Source organism: Ovis aries, chromosome 2, assembly GCF_016772045.2.
Source record: "Ovis aries strain OAR_USU_Benz2616 breed Rambouillet chromosome 2, ARS-UI_Ramb_v3.0, whole genome shotgun sequence".
Taxonomy (NCBI): Eukaryota; Metazoa; Chordata; class Mammalia; order Artiodactyla; family Bovidae; genus Ovis; species Ovis aries.
The window spans coordinates 41394449-41419617 of NC_056055.1; the positions used below are offsets into that span (position 1 = coordinate 41394449).

At 37.6% G+C, this 25169-nt stretch overlaps 1 protein-coding gene across 2 annotated transcripts in view; it reads right to left on the reverse strand.

The window, feature by feature from the left end:
• ADAM28 (ADAM metallopeptidase domain 28) overlaps positions 1-25169 on the reverse strand; it is a 78179-nt gene that overhangs the window by 38549 nt on the left and 14461 nt on the right. For both annotated transcript variants that reach the window (XM_004005253.6, XM_042243126.2), the window contains 8 exons: positions 24573-24651; positions 22997-23073; positions 21074-21263; positions 16376-16447; positions 15056-15127; positions 9750-9919; positions 5406-5490; positions 1766-1896 (listed from right to left, as the gene is read on the reverse strand). In XM_004005253.6, coding sequence (XP_004005302.4) covers positions 1766-1896; positions 5406-5490; positions 9750-9919; positions 15056-15127; positions 16376-16447; positions 21074-21263; positions 22997-23073; positions 24573-24651 — 876 coding nt within the window. The remainder of the gene's footprint in view (positions 1-1765; positions 1897-5405; positions 5491-9749; positions 9920-15055; positions 15128-16375; positions 16448-21073; positions 21264-22996; positions 23074-24572; positions 24652-25169) is intronic.

Genomic DNA, 25169 nt, shown 5'->3' on the forward strand with positions numbered 1-25169 from the left:
AGCTGTAATTTTATTGTTTTAAGGAACCTTCATACTGTTCTCCATAGTGACTGCACCAATTTATGTTCCCACCAACAGTGTAGGAGGGTTCCGTTTTCTCCACACTCTCTCCAGCATTTACTGTTTGTAATTATTTTTTTAAATAAATGTATTCTTTTTATAATTATTTTACTTATTTACTTTTGGTTGTGTTGTGTCTTCATCGCTGGACGCAGATTTTGTCTAGTTATGGCATGTGGGAGCTACTCTTTATTGCTGTGGCTTCTCTTGCTGTGGAGCGCAGTCTCTAGGTGCACAGGCTTCAGTAGTTGCAGCTTGCAGGCTCTAGAGGGGCTTAGCATTTGTGGCGCACGGGCTTACTTGCTCCATAGCATATGGGATCTTTCCAGACCAGTGACGGAACTGCTGTTGCCTGCATTGCAAAGCAGACTTCTAGCCACTGAACCACCAGGGAAGCCCTATTTGCAGATTTTTTTGACTTTCCCTGGTGGCTCAGATAGTAAAGCGTCTGTCTACAATGTGGGAGACCTGGGTTCAATCCCTGGGTCAGGAAGATTCCCTGGAGAAGGGAATGACAACCCACTCCAGTACTCTTGCCTAGAAAATCCCATGGATGGAGGAGCCTTGTGCAGGCTACTGTCCATGGGGTCACAAAGAGTTGGATATGAATGAGCAACTTCACTTTATTCTGAGCAGTGTGAGGTGATACCGCATTGTAGTTTTGATTTGCCTTTCTCTGATAATGAGTTAGTTGAGCACCTTCCCATGTGCTTTTTAACTGTCTGTATGTCTTCTTTGGAAAAATATATATTTAGATCTTCTGCCCATTTTTGATTGGATTGTCTGTTTTTTAAAATATTGAGCTACATGAGTGGTTTTTTGAAGGTTAATCCCTTGTCAGTTGTTTCATTTGCAAATATTTTTTTTCCCATTCCGAGGGTTGTCTTTTCATTCTATGGTTTCCTTTGCTGTGCAAAAGCTTCTAAGTTTAATTAGATCCCATTTGTTTATTTTTGTTTTTATTTTCAATCCTCTAGGAGGTGGATAGAAAAAGATCCTGCTGTGTTATGTCAGGAGTGTTCTACCTATATTTTCCCTCTAAGAGTTTTATAGTATTACACCTTACATATAGGTCTTTAGTCCAGTTTGAGTTTACTTTTGTGTATGGTGTTAGTAAGTGTTCTAATTTCCTCTTCTTTAATTAGATTTTTCTTCTAAAACTTTTCCCTCATGAGCAATCAATCTGAATTCATTGAAACTGTGGTAAACGCTAATGATCTTCTGAACCCAGATCTTGTGCACCTAAGATGAGGATAGAGTGACATGTCACCCCAAGAGCAAAGAGACAATATGTTTAAACTATGTTTCAGTTAGTGAAAAACATTACATGATATATATAGTACCGTGTGATGGTATGGGGCTTCCTTGATGGCTCAGATGGTAAAGAGTTTGCCTGCAATGCAGGAGACCTGGGTTCGATACCTGGCTCGGGAAGACCCTCTGGAGAAGGAAATGCCATTCATTCCAATATTTTTGCCTGGAGAATTCCAAGGACAGAGGAGCCTGGTGGGCTACAGTCCTTGGCATCACAAAGAGTGTGACGGTATAGGTAGACTGGTATAGACCCACAACCATGATCATGTCCTGATGCTGCTATTTAATAATTTGAAAGTTTGAACAGGTTGCTGAAGATGACAGAAAAGAATAGCATAGCCCAGAGTGAACCCAAAACAAGAATAAGTATCATCTTCCCAGAAAGGCTTACCTTAATGATCCGTCCATCACACATTCTATAGAAGGGCACTTGCAATTGTAGTTGTCATGAAACATTCCGAAGTTATGGCCCATTTCATGGGCCATGGTTCCTGCAACCTGAAGTGCGTTGTCACTGTGATCCTGAGGATAAGAATAGAGAGACAGATCCTCTGGTTTGCAAACTGAATTATCATTCAGGAAATAATTAAATATTTTTACTGTAGCCAAGTGGAATAGAGAGTCTTATTTTAGCTTCAGCCTCCTCACCTTGTCAACGTGGTCTACTGGAGAAGGAAATGACAAACTGCTTGAATATTCTTGCCTTGAGAACCCCATGAACAGTATGAAAAGGCAAAAGATATGATGCCAGAAGATGAGCCCCCCCACCTCATCTTCTGTAGGTGTCCAATATGCTACTGGGGAAGAGCAGAGAAATAGCTCCAGAAAGAGTGAAGAGGCTGGGCCAAAGCGGAAATGCATTGTGCATTTGTGCAGATGCAGCTGTGCACGCATCTGGTGGTGAAAGTGAAGTCCAATGCCGTAAAGAACAAAATTGCATAGGAGGTCCGTGAATCAAGATAAACTGGAAGTGGTCAAACAGGAGATGACAGAATGAACATCAACATTTTAGGAATCAGTGAGCTAAACTGGATGGGAATAGGCGAATTTAATTCAGATGATCATTATATCTACTCCTGTGGATGAGAATCCTTTAGAAGAATGGAGTAGCCTTCACAATCAACAAAATAGTCCAAAATGCAGTACGAGTGCAGCCTCAAAAAATGACAGAATGATCTTGGTTCATTTCCAAGGCAAACCATTCAACATCACAGTAATCCAAGTCTATGCCCCTAATGCCAAAGAAACTGATGTTGAATGGTTCTATGAAGACCTACAAGACCTTTTAGAACTAACACCAAAAAAAGATGTCTTTTTCATCATAGGGGATTGGAATACAAAAATAGGAAGTCAAGAGATACCTGGAGTAACAGGAAAGTTTGGTCTTGAAGTACAAAATGAAGCAGTGTGCGTGTATGTGTGTGTGTCTGTGTGTGTGAGTTGCTCAGTCATGTCTGACTCTGCAACCCTATGGACTGTAGCCTGCTAGGCTCCTCTGTCCATGGGATTCTCCAGGCAAGAGTATTGGAATGGATTGCCATTTCCTTCTCCAAAATGAAGCAGAGCAAAGGCTAATAGAGTTTGCCAAGAGAATGCACTGGTCATAGAATACCCTCTGCCAACAACACAAGAGATGACTCTACTCATCAGATAGTGGAATACGAGAATCAGATTCATTATATTATTTGCAGACAAAGATGGAGAGGCTCTACACAGTCAGAAAAAATGGGACCTGGAGCTGACTGTGACTCAGATCATGAGCTCCTTATTGCAAAATTCAGACTTAAGTTGAAGAAAGTAGGGAAAACCACTGAGCCATTAAGATATGACCTAAATCAAATTCCTTATGATTATACAATGGATATGCAAATAGATTCAAGGGGTTAGATCTGATAGAGTGCCTGAAGAACTATGGACAGGGGTTCATAACATTGTACAGGAGGCAGTGATCAAAACCATCCCAAAGAAAAAGAAATGCAAGAAGCAAAATGGTTGCCTGAGGAGGCCTTACAAATAGCTGAAAAAAAGAAGAGAAGTGAAAGGCAAAGGAGAAAGGGAAAGATATACCCAAATGAATGTAGAGTTCCAGAGAACAGCAAGGAGAGATAATAAAGCCTTCTTAAGTGAACAATGCAAGGAAATAGAGGAAAAATAGAGGGAAGCCTGGTGTGCTGCAGTCCTTAGGATTGCAAAAAGTCAGACTGAACTGAGTGACTGAACAATAGCAACAACAAAGGTAAAACAGATAAGCAGAGATGTATAATAAATCCCAGCAACCATTAAAAAGAAAAATCAACAAAAATCTAATAATGGAGGTAAATGAAATTATTTTTTGAATACTCAATTCTAAAAAGGCAGAAAAAATAGGAGAGATGGTATAGGAAACATCTAGCAAGATGACAGATCTTAGTTCAACAATATCAGTAATGTATTACATATAAATTACTTAAGCATACAATGTAAAATGCATATTGTCAGACTAGATTAAAAAAAAAACCCAGGTGTACACTGTCTAGTATAAATCTTCTTTAAATGGAAAGAAGTCCATATGTTAAAAATTAAAGGCAGGAAAACGTTGTATCAAGTAAACCGTCCACAAAGTATTATAATCATATTGGATAAAGTATACTTTACAACAGGAATAATTCAGGAAAAAGAGGAACATTCTATGATAAATGGATCAAATCTAAATTGACCTGAATATCTAAATAATACTTGAGTCCAAAAAGAAATCAAAATGAAGATTATAAAAAATATTAACTTAATAAAAATGAAAACACACATATCCAAATATCTCAGATGCAGCTAAAACAGTGCATAGTAAGAAATTAATAGCATTAAATGACCATATTTGAAAAGAAGAAAAGTCTCAAGTTCATGATTTAAAATTCTTCCTTACTTAACTAAAAAAGAACAAATTAAATACAGAGAAAGCAAGAAAAGAATCAATAGTCAAGACAAGAATGGAAATCAATGAAATAGAAACCAGGAAAACCATAGGAGCATTAGTAAAGCTAAAACTGATTCTCTGAGATCAATAAAATTGATATACCCTAGCCAAACTGATCATGGGGAAACCCTCCCCCACTCCACACACACACAAATTACTAATATCATGAATGACAGAGGGGAAATCACTATATATTCTACATATAAAAGATAGTAAGGAAATATCATCAACAAATTTATACCAACTTAAATTAAATGGACAACTTTCCTTGAAACACAAACTACCATGGCTTACTTAAGAAGAGATAAATAACCTGAATAGCTCTGTATCTATTCAAGAATTGATTGCATGCTTAAAAACCTTGCAACAAAAAATATCTGGCCTGTATGGCTTTACTAGTGAATTGTACTGAACATTTTACTGTTATACTACCGATTTGGGGCTTCCCTGGTGCTTAGTGGTAAAGAATCTGCCTGCCAATGTAAGAGATGTAAGAGATGTAGGTTTGATCCCTGGGTCGGGAACATCCCCCAGAGGAGGAAATGGCAACCCTCTCCATTATTCTTGCCTGGGAAATCCCATGGACAAAGAAGCCTGGTAGGCTATAGTCTATGGTGTGGTAAAACAGCCAGATACGACTTAGCAACTAAACAACAACAATACTGATTTTACTCAAATATTCTAGAAACAAACCTGATTTTATTCAAATATTCAATAAAATTGAAAACTGCACATCACTGTATATGGTCAAGTTTATACTGATATTTGCCGTGAGAGCAAAACCTGAAAAATACATATTATAGGAAAAGACAACTACAGACTAATATCCCAAATATAGACGCAAAAATCCTCATGATATGTTAACATGTTGAATTTAGCAATATATACAAGATATAATACATTATGACCATGCCAGGTTTATGGTGAATGTGCAAGATTGAGTCAATATTTGAAATTCAATCAATGTTATTTCCCACATCAACAGATTAAAGGAGAAAAACAATATTTTCTCCATAGATTCAGCACAACAGCCCTTGACAGACTTGAACTGTAGAACCAGCAATTTTATCTTTAAACAAACCATAATGACGCCAGCAGAAAAATCAGGAGAGCACATTGTAGACAGGTAAGCAAGGCCCACAGTTGTTCCAGAAAACGCTACTGTCCTGTGAAAAAGAAAGAAACTGATATAACTTATGATTCTAATTGGGCTTCCCAGGTGGGGCTAGTGGTAAATAATTGCCAATACAGGATACATAAGAGACTCTGATTCCTGGGTGGGAAAGATCCCCTGGAGGAGGAAAGGGCAACCAACTCCTATATTCTTGCCTGGAGAATCCCATGAAATGGGCTATGGTCCACGGGGCTGCAAAAAGTCGGACACAACTGAAACAACGTAGCAGGCACTCATGATTCTAATAATAGACATTTTTTCTGTAGACAGTTCCTCTAGAATGCTGATTAGCAGAGAAACTCACGACACTTTTTTTATATGATGGCTGTCATACCATCTAAACCCAGGCATCTGGGTGTAATCACTGTTAATATTTTTGCTTTATAAATATAAATTAAATTATATATGTATATAAATATATATTAAAGTGAAATATCTTTCATTTTAATTTATATTTTCCTCATATATTTTCATATATGTTTACTTTGATTTTCTTTTAGTACTGCTATAGCTGTAGCTGGATTTGGAATTTGGGCCCATTCTGAAAGCTTTTGTATCATTGAAATATGCAATTGAAATGAAATTTCATTATGCAATTGAAATATCTATCCTGTTTAAGAGATATTTTAACTACTTGCATTTGTTCACATAGATAATATATTTGGTCTTTAGTCATTTTAATTTCTTTTATTTAAATTTATTCCATTTTGTTTTCCTTTCAATTTGTAATTATACCATGTGCTTTTTTGGTTATTATTATTGTGCAATCTGTTCAAAATGGTCACTCTGGTCTGTCTCTAGAAATTTGCAAAGTATGCATTATTTTTCAAATTCCCTTAGTAGATGCAAAATTTGAACCTATATTTTCCCATTTATCAACATCATGACTGGTAAGTGTACATTTTGCCATAAAAAAATGAGGAAATTAGAGAACTTCCACTTTCCATTCCTTATGGCGTTATCTGTTATTTTGAAATGATACTTTGTGTCATTCATGATACTTTAAATATTTATGGCATTTGTATTCTCTTTTAAAATTATAATAGAAAATTTTTATATTCAAGTCTACATTCTTGTGGATTTAATTCTTGCTCCTAGCTCATTTATAAAAAATAAAATTCTCCTCCATTATGGAGTTCACTATTTTGCTTTCTCTTTCCAGTGGAGAGAGTTCATTTGGAATCTTAGAGTCTGTATTAGATTCCTACCTGATGATGCACAGGTATAGGTGTATTTTGTTAATTTGTCAGAGAAATGGTAAGATTCAATTTACACATGATAGCACAGTTATTTCCTCTACCATTATCTTTTTAGTCCTTTTATCCTGTTTATTCTGGTCTATTCAGGAAATCTACTCTTGATATTGGATTACCATGCCTTATCTGTACAATCTGTCATCCTGGCCATGATTTATATCTCTCTACCTTAGTTATTTCACAACACTAGATTCTACTACAATTTGAGCTTTATCCTGGAGCCAGTGTTCAGTTCAGTTCAGTCGCTCAGTCGCATCTGACTCTTTGCAACCCCATGAATCACAGCACGCCAGGCCTCCCTGTCCATCACCAACTCCCGGAGTGTACTCAAACTCATGTCCATCGAGTCGGTGATGCCATCCTCTGTCATCCCCTTCTCCTCCTGCCCCTAATCCCTCCCAGCATGAGAGTCTTTCCCAATGAGTCAATTCTTTGCATGAGGTGGCCAAAGTACTGGAGTTTCAGCTTTAGCTTCAGTCCTTCCGATGAACACTCAGGACTGATCTCCTTTAGAATGGACTGGTTGGAAAGAGTCTTCTCCAACACCACAGTACAAAAGCATCAATTCTTTGGCACTCAGCTTTCTTCACAATCCAACTCTCACATCCATACCCATGACCACTGGGAAAACCATAGCCTTGACTAAACGGACCTTTGTTGGCAAAGTAGTCTCTGCTTTTGAATATGCTGTCTAGGTTGGTCATAACTTTCCTTTCAAGGAGTAAGTGACTTTTAATTTCATGGCTGCAATCACCATCTGCAGTGATTTTGGAGCCCAAAAAAATAAAGTCTGACACTGTTTCACTGTTTCCCCATCTATTTCCCATGAAGTGATGGGACCAGATGCCATGATCTTCGTTTTCTGAACGTTGAGCTTTAAGCCAACTTTTTCACACTCCTCTTTCACTTTCATCAAGAGACATTTTAGTTCCTCTTCACTATCTGCCATAAGGGTGGTGTCATCTGCATATCTGAGGTTACTAGCCAGTCTAGTAAAAGTTTAATTCCCATATTGTTATGTTTGTAGCTCAGTCATTAAATTTCTTTTTTTTTTAATTTTTAATTTTTTTAATTTTAAAATCTTTAATTCTTACATGCATTCCCAAACATGAACCCCCCTCCCACCTCCCCTCCCCATAACATCTCTCTGGGTCATCCCCATGCACCAGCCCCAAGCATGCTGTATCCTGCATCAGACATAGACTGGCGATTCGATTCTTACATGATAGTATACATGTTAAAATGCCATTCTCCCAAATCATCCCACCCTCTCCCTCTCCCTCTGAGTCCAAAAAGTCCGTTATACACATCTGTGTCTCTTTCCCTGTCTTGCATACAGGGTCGTCATTGCCATCTTTCTAAATTCCATATATATGTGTTAGTATACTGTATTGGTGTTTTTCCTTCTGGCTTACTTCACTCTGTATAATCGGCTCCAGTTTCATCCATCTTATCAGAACTGATTCAAATGAATTCTTTTTAACAGCTGAGTAATACTCCATTGTGTATATGTACCACAGCTTTCTTATCCATTCATCTGCTGATGGACATCTAGGTTGTTTCCACGTCCTGGCTATTATAAACAGTGCTTCGATGAACATTGGGGTACATGTGTCTCTTTCAATTCTGGTTTCCTCGGTGTGTATGCCCAGAAGTGGGATTGCTGGGTCATAAGGTAGTTCTATTTGCAATTTTTTAAGGAATCTCTACACTGTTCTCCATAGTGGCTGTACTAGTTTGCATTCCCACCAACAGTGTAGGAGGGTTCCCTTTTCTCCACACCCTCTCCAGCATTTATTGCTTGCAGATTTTTGGATTGCAGCCATTCTGACTGGTGTGAAGTGGTACCTCATTGTGGTTTTGATTTGCATTTCTCTGATAATGAGTGATGTTGAGCATCTTTTCATGTGTTTGTTAGCCATCCGTATATCTTCTTTGGAGAAATGTCTATTTAGTTCTTTGGCCCATTTTTTGATTGGGTCGTTTATTTTTCTGGAATTGAGCTGCATAAGTTGCTTGTATATTTTTGAGATTAGTTGTTTGTCAGTTGCTTCATTTGCTATTATTTTCTCCCATTCAGAAGGCTGTCTTTTCACCTTGCTTATATTTTCCTTTGTTGTGCAGAAGCTTTTAATTTTAATTAGATCCCATTTGTTTATTTTTGCTTATATTTCCAGAATTCTGGGAGGTGGATCATAGAGGATCCTGCTGTGATTTATGTCTGAGAGTGTTTTGCCTATGTTCTCCTCTAGGAGTTTTATAGTTTCTGGTCTTACATTTATATCTTTAATCCATTTTGAGTTTATTTTTGTGTGTGGTGTTAGAAAGTGATCTAAATTTCGATACTTCTGTTGTGTTAGTAGTTCCAAAAAATAAGGTATGTCTTGTGCTGAGTCTTTGAGTCTGGAATTCATCTTTCCAAACTAAGAGACTGTGGTGGCTATCCTTCAAAGATAACCCCAATGAACCAGCTTTGCAGTATTCATATCCTGTGTAGCTGCTGCTGCTGCTGCTGTTTTTCAGTTGCTAAGTAGTATCCAACTCTTTGCGACCCTATGGACTATAGCCCACCAGGCTCCTCAATCCTTGGGATTTTCCAGGCAAGAATACTGGAGTTGGTTGCCATTTCCTCCTCCAGGGGATATTCCCAACCCAAGGATTAAAACTGTGTCTCCTGCATTGGCAAGCAGGTTATTTACTGCGGAGACATCAAGGAAGCCCCCATTATCTAAACCCTGTCTTTCTGTTCTGTTACAGACCAAATAACAATAAAAAAGCTTCTGATGAATCATTGCTCCCATATAACTTCTCTCTCTTTAAAAAAAAAGAAAAGAAGACCACATGCAACGTAAGATCCAAAAGAATATTTTTTAAACTTTTAGCACCCTATGTGTAAATCGGTAATGTTTTGAGATACCATTTGCTTTGCCAAGATTTTCCAAGCTGTCTATGCCAAATACCACAGAATATAAAAAGGGGGAAAATCTATACATACGTGAGTAGCTGAGCAACATCATGGTGCTTTCTCTTCAGGAGGACAGCTGTCCTCCATTTAGCAAAATTTTCTAAAGTGAGGCTTGCTTTGGAAGATATATCTATCTTGTCTTTGTCATTCCAGATCTCCATCCCAATTAAGGCCACGTAAGTATTGAGCTTTTTATAAAGCTGTTAAAAAAGAAAAAAAATGGCAAAGCAACTATTCATTATGGCGCTATTATCTTTTAATATTTTCTATGTACTCCAGATTTTCAAACTTATTTACAACTACACTGTAAAAACCTTATTTCCAGACATACTTGTGTAATGGAAGTTACCATCTCTTTTGGCAGACGCTAGCATCCCCGTTTGTAGGCAAGACAGACACTCTTAGTTCAGGTGTATAAACTCCTTTTTTTGGTGACAAAGGGTCTGTTGAAACAAACTTTTCCTGCTTGCAACCTCAAGAAATATCAAAATATCCTGCTAGTAGTTCATGACTATGATTTCACTATAAATGTATTTCCTCAATTGCAATGTAACATTCTCAGAGTCATAATTTTTCAGAATTAACAAGCTTGGCTATATTTTAAATGGATAACCAACAAGGACCTACTGTATAGCACAGAGAACTCTGTTCAGTGTTATGTAGCAGCCTGAATGGGAGAGGAGTTTGGAGGAGAATGGATACATATATATGTATGGCTGAGTCCCTTCCCTGTTCACCTGAAACTATCACAATATTGTTCATTGGCTATACTTCAATACAAAATAAAATGTTAAAAAAAATCTTGCTATGGAAAATAAATAAATTTTTTAAACAAATTAGCAAGCTTGACTCAGTGCTGATTTGAACATCAGAAAAGGAAAAAGCTACATGGAAAAGTCCTGCATATAAATGAATTACAATAAAGTAAGGGACCTCTGTTATCGGACGAATTGAACCAAAGAATCTACAGCACATATAGGATACCTTTAGAAATAACCAGTTAAGCTTATGAGACAATACACTTACTTTACAGATAAAAACTTATATTGCTACTATAGTTTGTAAAACTGCACAGTGTTGGTCAAAGAGTACAAACTTCCAGTTATAAGGTAAGTAAGTTCTGGGGATCTAATGTACAATATGGGGATTACAGTTTATGATAATGTATTCTATGCTTCAAAATTACAAAAAGGGTAGATGTCTAAATGTTCTCATCATTAAAAAAAAAAAACAAAAAGCTGATGGAATCATGTGACATGATGGAGGTGTTAGTCTACCTATCAGGTTAGCCAAACGAATCATTTTGCAATATACCAAATCAGCATATTGAATGCCTTAAATCTGTCCAATATAATAGGTCAAATATATCTCAATAAAGCTGGGGAAAACTGCAGTTAAGACTTTCTCTTGGAGAAACTCCGTGCTAAGAAATTGGAGAAGACATTTTTTAAAAAAGAAAATAAGAAAAGTGTTGAGGTATGCAGTTATCACAAAAGGGAAGTAAAAATCTAACCAGATTAAAATATTGCTTCGCTTGTTTTCCAACTTTCTTATTTCTCTCTTCCTTTTTTTCACCCACCTGACAAAACTTCAGCACTGGTTAAAATAAAGTGTCCTTTCTGTTTCTCCTCCATCAAGCTCTGATTTCAGATAGGGGAAAGCAAATGATGCTGACTGCTTTCACTCAGAAGACATGACTACTAACCTCAAGTGGTCTGAACCACCCTCCAGCAAACCTGCTGTATTTCCAAAGTCCATTCACTCTCACAGCCCTCTGCACATGCCTCTCTTTGTTAAACATTCTGGCACTCTCTTTCAAGTCCCCACTTTGAGCAGATTCATTGAAGAGTACAGATGCGACAAGAAGAGAATTTCCACAAGCTCCACCCATCCACTCACACTGGTCTACATCTGTTCAAACAACCTGTACCTCCCCTTCTTCACTGTATGAATGACAGGTCTGTGAGCCCAAGGCCAATTTCCTCCCTTTTGCACCAGACCTGCCATCTCACCCCATATCAGAGATTCCTCTAGCAATTTTTCCATCTTCTTTGCATTGTCGGTATTTAGCCTTCTGCGCAATGATTCTCATCAGAATCAAAAAGATGCCTCATTGTGGCGGGGGAGATTTCTCTTTATGATTTTTCCTCCTTTGAATTATGCCCCATTTCTCTGCTCCCATTTATAGCAAAAACTTCCAGAAAAAAAAAATCTGTATTTGCTGTTTCTCAGTTCACTTCTCTCATTGTTTCTGGACTCCCTAAAATCATGATTTTTACAGTGTGTTGCTCCATCCAGGAGAACAATAATTTCTCCTTTGTTAAATCCAATGGCCAGTCCCTGGTCCTCAGGAGCATCTCACATCATTGATTATGTCTTTCCTTGATAGATATTTGTTTCAGGTAGCTTCCACAACCACAACTTTTCCTCTTCTTTTCTTTACTGTCTATTCCTTGGTCTCACTTCCTCCCCTCTTGTTCCTCCTCAAAGAAGTCTTTCAAGGATATATTTTTGTGTCCTTTTCCTGCTTACCTACACCCATTTCCCTGGTGATTTTACAAATATTTTCTGTGAAGGTCCAGATAGAAAATATTTTAGGCTTTGAGGCCACATGGTCTTGGCTGCAATTACTCACCACCTTTGGTATTGCAGCAGGAAAGCAACCATAGACAATGTAAACAAATGGGCATGGCTATGATTGAATAAAGCTTTATTTTATAAAGAGGCAACAGGCCACAGTTGGTCCACATGCCACAGTTTGCTGACCCATCTTATGCCACCTATGTGTGCTATACACATAGCTAATTCACACTATTGTAGAAACTAACCCAGCATTGCAAAACAATTAGAATCCAACTTAAAAATAAATTAAAAATAAATAAATAATGACCAAGTTTTAAAAAAGGTATAGATTTATATCTTCACCCAGACCTTGCCCTGAACTCCAATCTTGTGTCTTCAGGATTTACACCTAGAAGTCTCTGTGCAAAAAGATACCTCAAAGTTGATGTGTCCAAAATGGAAAGCCTAATGTCTTCTCTGAAAGGTTCCCATTGTCCCCCCACCATTGCTTCACAAGATCAACTCTTGAAGTTGCTCAGGTCAAAACCCTTGATGTCACCTGACTTCTCTCTTTTTTTATGCTTCTTATATCCCATCCACCTTCTAAACTCAAGTCACTCTATCCAGAGATCAGACCTTCTCAATAGATCACCCATCACTGGTTTCTCTCAAGCCATCGCCATCTCTTAGCCTGAATCATGACACAGTTCCCATACCTGGCCTGGTTTCTGCTCTTGCACTCCTTCAGTTTATCTTCAACAGAACAGCCAAAGTCATCTTTTTAAGAACACAGATCTAAACATGTCACATCTCAGTTCAGGCTTTCTAGTGTCTTCCTCACTCATTAAGAATAACAAAGTCCTAAATAACATCTGTGATCACTTATCTGTGGAATCTAAAATATAACATAAATGAACTTACTCATGAAATAGACTCTCAGACATAGAGAACCAACTTGTAGTTGCCAAGGGGGAGAGGGTGGCATGGGGGAGTGGATTAGGAGTTTGAGATTAGCTGACACAAGCTATTATTTATAGGATAGATAAACAACAAGGTCCTACTGTACAGCACAGGAAACTATACTCAGTATGAACCGTACATACTTTGAAATGGTTTATCCTGTGATAAACCATAATGAAAAAGAATATAAAAAGAATGTACATAAATGTATAACTGAATCACTTTGCTGTACAGCAGAAATTAATACAAAATTGTAAATCAACTATGTTTTAATTTAAAAAGAATAGCAAAGTCCTTACAAAGGCTCACTAGGGCCTTCAAGTTTGGGCAACCACTACCTTTAGATGTCATCTCCCTCTCTTGGCCCTGGCCTTCCACTTACTCCTCAAGCAAGGCAATCTAGGTTCTGCACTCAGGTCATTTGCTCTTCCTAGGGTTACATCTGTTTCTTTCCTACAAGTCTCTGCTCAAATATTACCCTATTAGAGATGACGTCCCTATTTAACACAGCACCCAAGATATCTCGCCTCAGGACTTCACTGGTGGTTCTCTGGTAAAGAAACCGTCTTCCAATGCAGGGTGACTGCAGTTTGATCCCTGATCAGGGAACTAAGATCCCACATGCTGCAGGCAACTAAACGCTCACACCATAACCAGAGGGCCCATGCATCGCAACCAGAGTAGTGTGCATGCCGCGACGAAGAACCTGAGTGCTGCAACAAAGAATTAACATAGCCAAAAAAGAAGAAAAAACACAAAACACCAAACCACAATGGATGCATCTAAATCTTTCTCCTCTTTTCTCTTTCTCTCTTTTTAAAACCTGTTTTATTATTCTTTATAGCACATATCATCATCTTACACACTCTTCATTTGACTTGTTTGCCTCTTTGAACAAGAATGCTAACTTCCTGAAGGGAAGAATAATGCCTTGAAGAAAGAGATATTTGTCAGTTTTGTTCACCTTTTTATTTCCATAATCTAGAAAAATACTTGGCACAAAGTAAGTGCTCAATAAACATGGCCAAGTGGGGTCTCTTAAGAGGACTCAGCATACTCTTTGTGGTGAGAAAATGAGATACGACCTTGGTTACCGAGTCCACCTTCATTTCATTTCTATTGTTACAGTATTTGCAGGACCACAGGTGATTCAGCCATTTCAACGAAGTAGGCTAACCATATGTTCAACTAACAAGGTTTCAATAGAAGAGATATAAAAATAATTTTAATGGAAATTAGATGATAAAATCATGTTTGAGGAACTGAATCAACAGTTATACAATGAAAATAGGCTTGGAAATCTAACCAATCTAAGATTAAATCTTCTCTCTATTGTTTTCTAACTTTGTGATTTTAGGCAAGTTATTTTGTGTCTTAGAAGCTAATTCCTTAGCTATAAATTAAGTTTAATAATATATTAGGGTTGTTCAAAGTTTAAATGAGATAATGTATTGAAAGCTTCTATCGTACCAGAGTTTGGCTTATCTCATTGGTTGGTTAGTTGGTTTTTCCATTTGGTTTTCTATTGGGATTTGTATGTCAGCATTTTCTTACTGGGCTTTAGAAAAACAAAGACCATGAAACAAAACCACCTTCTAAATCTTGATGGACCTGAGAATAATGCGGCAAGTAGGTGAGATACTTCTCTATCATGTAATATTAATATTCAATGAAGTAGCCAAAGTCAGGGTTACCTTTCAAGAGACAGTCAGCCATATTCTCATAAGTATTGGTTTTTCTTCCCTGTCTCATGAAATGACCAATGAAACCACCTAGCAAACTGTTAAAACTACACTCAATAAAATATATCATACCATGTTGATGTAATTGACCATCTCAAATACCGTCTTTCTTATTTCCTCTTGATCTTGATTGTGCCTTTTAAACTAAAAAACAGCACAGACAAAATATAGACATTGATAGAAATGAATGTAATTAGAAGATTAAAAATAGCAGTTTCACTAATTTTATTTATTATAATTAATGATCAATTATAAAAGTTGACACTTATTAAAAACAAAACACTTCCTTATTTCTCTAGCTAAATGAAAGCACTTTAGAAGATGATGCTTCATCCTATAAAGTACTAGTTCAGTGTAAAGCTCTAAGGAACTATTCTTGAAGTATTTTCAGTTAAATACCATGGCTTCCTAAACTGTATAGAACTAATACAAGGAAGAGTCTATTCATTTAAAGAAATATGAGCAGTAAATGAATTTATATAATAAGAAAGGTCAAAACTTTATATTATATGTATATATATATATATAACTTTATATAATAAGAGGTCAAAACTTTCTATAATAAGAGAGGCCAAAAATGAATTAACTTACTCACATTATCATAAGTTTTCCTTTGTGGTCACATATGTGAAATTCAGGTTTAGAATAATCAATATATTAAAATGCATTCAAAACTATAACCAAAGCTCCATGTGTTATGTAACTAAATAAAAAGTTCTTTACAGAGTTTTCTATCAGAGTCCTTGTCTTCTTTTCTTTGTGATGAACATTTTTCCAAGTTAAGAATCTAGCCCTTTATCAGTCACACATGCTACAGATGATTTTTCTCAGTTTGTGGTCCCAAGTCTTTTATAGGCTGGTTAGCCAAAGGAATAGTTTTAACTTTCACTTTGGATTCTGCAGGTCAGGTATCTGCAAACTAAGAACCTAATCTGGCCCATGACATGCTTTTGTAAATAAAGCTTTATTTCAAATTTTTTTAAAAAAGGTTAACAATGAATATTACCAAAAAGTGCCTTTTTCAGAAAATTCTATTGGTTTTTTTAAAATTTATCACTCCCTGATAAGCATAAACTTTAATTTACCAATGATTTAACTACTTAACATAAAGAATTTAATTAGACTAAAGAATTTAATTAGAAAATAAGTTTGGAGCTCTTGAGACAATAAGAAAGGAGCATTATAGTACAAAAACATCAGTTTATGCATATTATGTTAGGTACTCTTTCCTTAAAAGGTAAAATATCAGCCTAAATGCATGTAAAATTTCTAAATTTATAAAAAATACAGTTCATATTCATTATTTTAAGAACATATCCATTATTTAATATCTTGCATAATAAACTTATGCCGTATAGCATTTTAAAAGACTCATTTATCTGATATAATTACCTCACCATGGTCCAGGACCAAATAATATTCTACATATTTCTTTTTTTCCCAAGCCTTTTGGTCTTTGGATGTCTGTAAAAACCATAAAAAGGAAAATTATGAAGGCAATGTCTCTCTCTGCAAGAATCATTCTTAAATTTGAAATGTGTAATCTAATAAGAGTTGGTTGGTATCTGGGAAGGAAGACAATACTACCATTTTGACTCTAACTAACCACCAGAATAATCTTATAGACTAGACTTAGAACGTCAGAGGTGGAAGAGACATTGGTGATATTCTAGTCTGGGCCCTTCATTTTTACCAGAGTGTAAAGGATTGCATAAATAATTATTCAGTTCAGTTCAGTCACTCAGTCGTGTCCGACTCTTTGCGATCCCATGGACTGCAGCATGCCAGGCTTCCCTGTCCAACACCAACTCCCAGAGCTTGCTCAAACTCATGTCCATCAAGCCAGTGATGCCATCCAACCATCTCATCCTCTGTCGTTACCTTCTCCTCCTGCCTTAAATCTTTCCCAGCATTAGGGTCTTTGCAAATGAGTCAGTTCTTCCCATCAGGTGGCCAAAGTATTGGAACTTCAACTACAGCATCAGTCCTTCCAATGAATATTCAGGACTGATCTCCTTTAGGATGGACTGGTTGGATCTCCTTGCAGTCCAAGGGACTCTCAAGAGTCTTCTCCAACACCACAGTTCAAAAGCATCAATTCTTCGGCACTCAGCTTTCTTTATAGTCCAACTCTCATATCTATACATGACCCTTGGAAAGCCATAACTTTGACTAGATGGACTTTTGTCGGTAAAGTAATGTCTCTGCTTTTTAATATGCTGTCTAGGTTGGTTATATGGCACCCCACTCCAGTACTCTTGCCTGGAAAATCCCATGGATGGAGGAGCCTGGTAGGCTGCAGTCCATGGGATCGCGAAGAGTCAGACACAACTGAGCAACTTCACTTTCACTTTTCACTTTCATGCACTGGAGAAGGAAATGGCAACCCACTCCAGTGTTCTTGCCTGGAGAATCCCAGGGACAGGGGAGCCTGGTGGGCTTCCGTCTATGGAGTCTCAGAGTTGGACACTACTGAAGTGACTTAGCAGCAGCTTAGCAGCAGGTTGGTTATAGCTTTTATTCCAAGGAGCAAAAGTCTTTTAATTTCACGGCTGCAATCACCACCTGCAGTGATTTTGCAGCCCAAGAAAATAGAGTCTGTCACTGTTTCCAATGTTTCACCATCTATTTGCCATGAAGTGATGAGACCAGATGCCATGATCTTAGTTTTCCGAATGTTGAGCTTTAAGCCAACTTTTTCACTCTCCTCTTACACTTTCATCAAGAGGCTCTTCTTTGCTTTCTGACTTAAGTGTGGTGTCATCTGCATATCTGAGGTTATTGATATTTCTCCCGGCAATCTTGATTCCAGCTTGTGCTTCTTCCAGCCCAGCATTTCACATGATGTACTCTGCATAGAAGTTAAATAAGTAGGGTGACAATATACAGCCTTGATGTACTCCTTTTCCTATTTGGAACCAGTTTGTTGTTCCATGTCCAGTTCTAATTGTTGCTTCCTGAACTGCATACAGATTTCTCAAGAGGCAAGTCAGGTGGTCTGGTATTCCCATCTCTTTAAGAACTTTCTACAGTTTATTGTGATCCATACAGTCAAAGGCTTTGGCATAGTCAATAAAGCAGAAATAGATGTTTTTCTGGAACTCTCTTGCTTTTTCCATGATCCAGCGGATGTTGGCAATTTGATCTCTGGTTCCTCTGCCTTTTCTAAAACCAGCTTGAATATCAGGGAGTTCATGGTTCACATATTGCTGAAGACTGGCTTGGAGAATTTTGAGCATTACTTGACTAGCATGTGAGATAAGTGCAATTGTGTGGTAGTATGAGCATTCTTTGGCATTGCCTTTCTTTGGGATCAGAATGAAAACTGACCTTTTCCAGTCCTGTAACCATTGCTGAGTTTTCCAAATTTGCTGGCATATTGAGTGTAGCACTTCTGCAGCATCATCTTTTAGGATCTGAAATAGCTCAACTGGAATTCCATCACCTCCTCTAGCTTTGTTCATAGAGATGCTTCCTAAGGCCCACTTGACTTCCCATTCCAGAATGTCTGGCTCTGAGTTGGTGATCACACTATCATGATTATCTGAGTCATGAAGATCTTTTTTGTATAGTTCTTCTGTTTTTTCTTGCCACTCTTCTTAATATCTTCTGCTTCTGTTAGGTCCACTCCATTTCTGTCCTTTATTGCCTCCATCTTTGCATGAAATGTTCTGGTTCCTCTGCCTTTTCTAAAACCAGGCTTCCCTTTCAGCTCATCTGGTAAAGAATCCATCTGTAATGCAGTAGACCTGGGTTCATTCCTGGGTTGGGAAGATCCCCCAGGAAAGGGAAAGCCTACCCAGTCCAGTATTCTGGCCTGGAATATTCCATGGACTCTATAGCCCATGGGGTCACAAAAAGTCATACACGACTGAGTGACTTTCACTTATCACTTATATACACACACACCACTAATTAATAGGAATACTAAAAATAAAACCAAAGTCTTTAGATTTTTTGAACAGTGGACTTTCTCCACTAGTTTGCCATGAAATAGACATGTTAACTTCAGCATTCTCTTAGGGTCTGGTATTTTTTTGGTTTCCTCGTATTCCTGTCCCAATAAGTAGCCCCTCCTTTACCAAGGGTTCAAAGCCAGGAGTCACCATAGCAACTAGTCTGTCCTTTGCCTCTCAAACAGAGCTGCATTTCCTTTGCACATTCCAAGCTTCCCTCATTTCAGTTTCTTTCTCTCCACAAAACAAAGCAAAAACCATGTTTCACAGTAGATTTGTTACTGACCTAAGTTCTTGAACTCTTTGTGTGTGTGTGTGTGTGTGTGTGGTATGCAGTATGCAGTATCTTAATTCTCTGACCAGGTGATGAATCCATGTCTTGGGAGCAAGGAGTCTTAATCACTGACCACCAGGGAGGTCCTTGAACTCATTAATCAGTAGTAATTGATAAGAGGCCAGACGAAAAATTCAGACAAGAGTTAGATGCATGAAGTAGGTGGTTACTTGTAGCAGTCTGGCCTCTTAAGGCCAAAGCTGGAGATATGCATTTGATGGTAACTAGTGCCAAGTTCCTATTTAAATAAGACATAGCACTGGATGAGATTATCCAGGAAGGATATGTAGATAAAGCAAAGAATGGGATGAAAGATTGAGCTACTAATATCCTCACTCTCGCATATTTAGTGGTCCAGCAGAGGTGGGATAACAGTGAGAGGACCTGAGGAGGAGTACCAAAATGAAACAGTAAGATATAATAAGAGTGAGGATATTTGTACATGATTACCAAGGAATTGAGGCAGAAAGACTAGGGACCTGTATCAAGCTTAACCAGGAGATCAACATACATGGAAATTCATGGCTCAGAGTGATTCTTCTGGGCTCTTAGATATCATAGCACTGGTAGAACTTAGCGCTCAGTACCCAGTCTCTCAGTTGTGTCCTTTTTGTGACCTCATGGACTGCAGCCCAACAGGCTCTTCTGTCGATGGGGTTTTTCAAGCAAGAATACTGCAGTGGGTTGCCATTTTCTTCTCCAGGGGATCTTCCCAACCCAGGGATCAAACCCATGTCTCTTGCAATGGCAGGAGGATTCTTTACTGCTGAACCACCTGGGAAGCCTGGTAGAATTTAAATCCACAGAATGTTGAATCCAACAGAGATTCTATTTTATTCAGACTTCTTCTGTCCAGGTCTTATGGATTCTGAGAACATGTATAAGAGATGATTGGATGTGAAGTGTATCCTGAAGAAAATGAAGGTTAATGATGACAAAGTTTTTGTGTATATATTTATAGTTTCCATGCTGGCTTCATGGTGACTCAGAAGGTAAAGAACTAACTTCCAATCCAGGTTCATTCCCTGGGTTGGACTCATCCTCTGGTATTGACTACCCACTCTAGTATTTTTGCCTGGAGAATTCCATGGACAGAAGAGCATGGCAGGCAACAGTACATAGGGTCAAATAGAGTTGGACACAACTGAGCGACTAACACTAACACTTCCAACACAAGCCACATTCATTTTCTTGTGTGACCAGAAGCTGAATTCCAGGTTTAACAGAATATTCTAAGTTGCAGATCCCATATTTATTTTGCTCACTGCCGTATCCCCAAGACTTACAGCAGTAGTTTAAGAAAGATTTGTTGAATAAATTCATTCATGGAGACAACAAGGTATTTTATCTCAAAACAATAATAATACTTTATTCCCTTGTTGTATGATGTAGCATTATGAAAGCTGTCTGCTTCTAGGAGACCAGCATTATATCTATGCATCTTTTTAACCCTTGAACACAACATATTGTTAATAATAGTCATTGTTGTTGTTGTTTATTAGCTAAGTCATGTCCAGCCTTTTGCGACCCCATGAACTGTAGCCCACAAGGCTAGACTCTTCTATCCACAGGATTTCCCAGGCAACAATACTGGAGTGGGTTGCCATTTCCTTCTCCAGATCCATATGTACTTATTAAATAAATCATCAATGTACAAAGAGGTTTTAATGTCTCTGTAACCTACTAGTTTCAACAATGATTGTAAAGTTTCAGTCAATTGGATTTAATATGTTTGTAACCCAGAGCAACCAGGATGAGATATATAAGAACACTGAAAATGAAAAATAAAAGTAGGCATACAGCCAGACTGGTAGATGAGATTGCCTTCAGATGAATTCCAGGTGCCCATATTGTGTCGTTCATCCCACAGGAGCTATTAGTCTTCTGTTCTTCAGGATTGTGCTTGAAGAGTGCGTGTTCTTGCTCATCTTGGTTTGTGAGGCTTAAAGGTTTTATGAAGTACTTTTGATCTCCCTGACTGAAGTAACCCCTGAAAAACAGAAGAGTCTAAGCTTAAAAATATTCCAGTTTTGAGTGTTAAAGACTTGTAGACTCTAAAAAGTGACTACCACCAAAGGATTCCAAACTCAGGGCAGTACAATATAGTATAACATTACAGCTGAAGACACCCTTAGAGATCACCTAAACTTGTTTTCTCTATGAGGAAACTGGACCTGTTGGGGAGAAGTGACTACTGCAGTCAGATTGCTATGCTGGTGCTATAGGGAAATTTTGTGACCTTCAGTCCAGTGGCCTTCCAATTCCCATGCATTGTCTGCTCTAGAGGGACACTGACAATGAAAGAGACTTTGGAGTCTTATAGCAAGGGATAAAATTCTGGGTCTATGACTTAAAGTCATATAACCTCAGTTTCTCCATCTACTAAATGGGAATAATAATGTCTACTGAACAGTTTATAGTTGCAACGGCTGAAGGAGATAAGATGCAAAGCACACAATCAATGAATATTATCATTTTCTTCTCACTTCTCTCTGCTGAAATCCTGAGCTAGGATTCACTTAACCATTATTTAGGGAGCACCCATTATTCACTAGACATTGGAGCAAGGGCAAAAGGTAAAAAGGAAAACAGTCATGCTCTCTCATCTCATGGATCTTATATTAAAATGAGGAAGATGGAAGTGGAACAAATGATCACATTGGATCTACAAATACACATAATTATACAATGCATATGTAATATATACAATTACAGCAGATAATTGCTAGGAAGAAAAAGTCCAAGAACATACAGTAGAAGGGAGACTGGACTAAGTGTACATGGAATTAGAAGAGTGGATATAGAGAGATAAGTGAGATGACTTCAATATTTATTTTGTTGATTTGACTGTGCCAGGTCTTAGTTGTGGCATGTGAGATTTTTAGTTGTGGCATGTGGGATCTAGTTTACTGATCAAGGATCAAACCTGGGTGCCCTGCATTAGGAACAGGAAATCTGAGCCACTGGACCACAAGGGAAGTTCCACTTAGGTGATTTATTGCAGTGGTCTGCATAAAGGTTCATGGCAGTTTGGACTAGGAGAGAGACTATAGTGAATAATCTCAGGGAATATCTAGAACACATAATCAATAGGGTTCATTAAATGAATTGAAAATGTGTATTTGAAAGAAGTCAACAAAGAACCTAGGTTTCCAGATTAAGCAAGTAGTTGGTTGACTATAACATTCACTGAGATGGAAATCACTGGAAAAATACCGCATTAGGGAGGAAATCATTTGTAGTATAATAAGATTGAGATTTCCTTGAAATCTCCAGATGTGGACAGATATGGAGTTATGGAAGAAGAAATGAGATAATCAAGTCTGGGCATCAGAAGAGATATGTAGACAGATACATGGCAAGTCATAAACATCCAGAAAAAAATGGATGTCATAGGAATGGATAGGACATACTAGAAAGAGTTTAGTGAAGAGAGAAGGTTTCATTCCCTAGAGGTTCTGACTCTAAAACTAGGACTCGATAACCTATATTTTGAAAACAAGCAGACAAACAAAAACAACTCTGCAAGAAATTCAGGGATGTAATTTATAAACTACTATCAAGAAAAGCCATGTTTCCTGCAAATTTCAAAGTTTTTGAGCCATTAGAATTTAAACTCAACTGTAGTACAATTAATTATATTTGAGATTCTTTAGATTATTCGCACATATCATCATCATCATCATCACAGGAACATACAAACCATCATGAAGGCTTCCTTACCTTAGACCTCTGCATGTACTAATGCTAGCATCAGAAACTTTTTCATTAACAATGTGTCCTTGATAATAACAGTTATCCTAGGAAAAAGGGAAAAGAGGGTTGACAAAGGACAAGTGTGCATGTATTTTAGACCGGCAACTAAATTTGAGTTTGAAATCTTGAAATGGGATAAAAAATGTTTTCAAACCATTTTATGCTAAACAGCAGTCAATTAGAGCTGTAAAAAAAAATTTTAAACCAGCCTTCTGTGGATAAAACTTTCATCATTTAGTTGATGATCCCAAATGCCTAGGAGGCATAAACTATACCTTGTTGCAAATTTTATTGTTGCAGAAGAAGAATGCCAGGGATGAATAGAGTCTGGGAAAAAATCAACTCATAGATGTAAGTTTAAAACCTGAGTCCCTGAAATACCAGACATTCATTCCTTCCCTGGATAATTGTTCATTAAATTTTCCTAACACCAACAAGCTCTTTCCAGTGAATGGATTATTCAGATCATGTTGTTATTTCTTGATTTATCCAAAGAGTGCCACCAGGCTAACTGGATTAATATTAATATAACAACTCTGTCTCCACTCAAAGCAAAATGCTCAACCTTAATGCTTTTTCACGTGGATGTCCTTCAGTCAAATTCACCTTTCTACTTTGGTACAGGCAGCATGTTGGCCAACGTAAACCTCTACATTGCTATGGAAGAGAATTCTTGAAGACCTTTCTCTGAAAAGATGGCAAAGATAAAACACCCCTTGTACCTCTTCATCTTGTCTTCTCTGAATAAGAGTCCAAAGTGGAAATTATTCAGGGAATTCTACAATTCTAATGTTGAGGATATAGGGTTGAGTTTGAGAGACTACATGACACTGAGAGGTGGTTGGCACCAAGTGAAAACACCAGATGCACGTAATTCTGTATTTTTCTAATGAAAACAAGAAGACCCTTCTGCCTACTCTCCTATAAGGAGTGCTTGAAGGCTGGAAAGGTGGTCAAGGAATGGGTTTGTTCTTGTCAAACTGTAAAAATGTTGGAGGATCTGTTAAGAATTACTACTGCTTTTGTTTTGTAAGTGCATTTGAATCATTTTTATTTAGATTCCACAAAGTGATATCATATGATAGTATCTTTGTCTGCCTTACTTCACTTTGTATGCTAATCTCTAGGTCCATCCATATCCTGAAATTAGCATAATTTCATTCTTTTATATTCCATTATATATATGTACCACATCTTATACATACTACTATATATATAATAATCAACTATAGCACAGGAAACTCTACTTAATAATCTGTAACAATCTATATGTGAAAAGAATCTGGAAAACAACAGATACATGTATATGTATGATTGAATCACTTCTGTTATACACCTGAAAGTTGCTGTACAACTTTACAATGCTCTCAATCAACTCTACTCCAATAAAAAAATTTAAAAATAATGAATTATTACAGCTGAAAAAAAAACAACATTGCTATAACACCATTTCACTTTCACTAATTGTCTGGCAAAGACACTGCCTCTGGGTATGTGGGTCATACCCCCCAATTAACAGTGAATCTAGGATACTCTGTTTTACCATGATCTGTGGGCTCGTGGTGACTGCCTTTCCACTGGAATTATAATATGTTTCTGTGTAGCCTGGTGCAAGGAGATTCCTGGGGGAGAAAAAGAAATGTCACGTTTATTCATGCTAACTGCGAAGTCCAGTGATTCAACTGAGAGATTTTCCTGGATGTGGTGAGCTTTTCCTCCTAGTCCCCCAAAACGAATCCAACATGAAAGAGGTGCTTAAACTGGAGGGAGTGAGAAAGGCGGGGAAATTCCTGAGTAGTGTGCAAAAATGTCTGTTTCCTCATCAAACTTTGCATGCTTGTCAGAGGAGCCATTAGAGGAAGAAATAGAACCGAAATGGGCAAGATTGATAAAAATGACTGAAAAGAGCAAGGCTCGCCCCACCCCCAGCTTCAGATGACTGCCTTTTTCACCCAGTCCTTGTCAGTTACCAGTAACAGTTAACAATTGCAGCAGTGGAAAGTGTATTGAAAATTGACTTGCACTTGGCAGTTAAGGACCTTTCAGCATTTTCACTGAGCTTCTTAAAATTCTTTCAATGACTCACCAGCAAATAGGAGTCTGAACATTTTTTTTTTTTTTTAAGAGGCAGGGCAAGGAG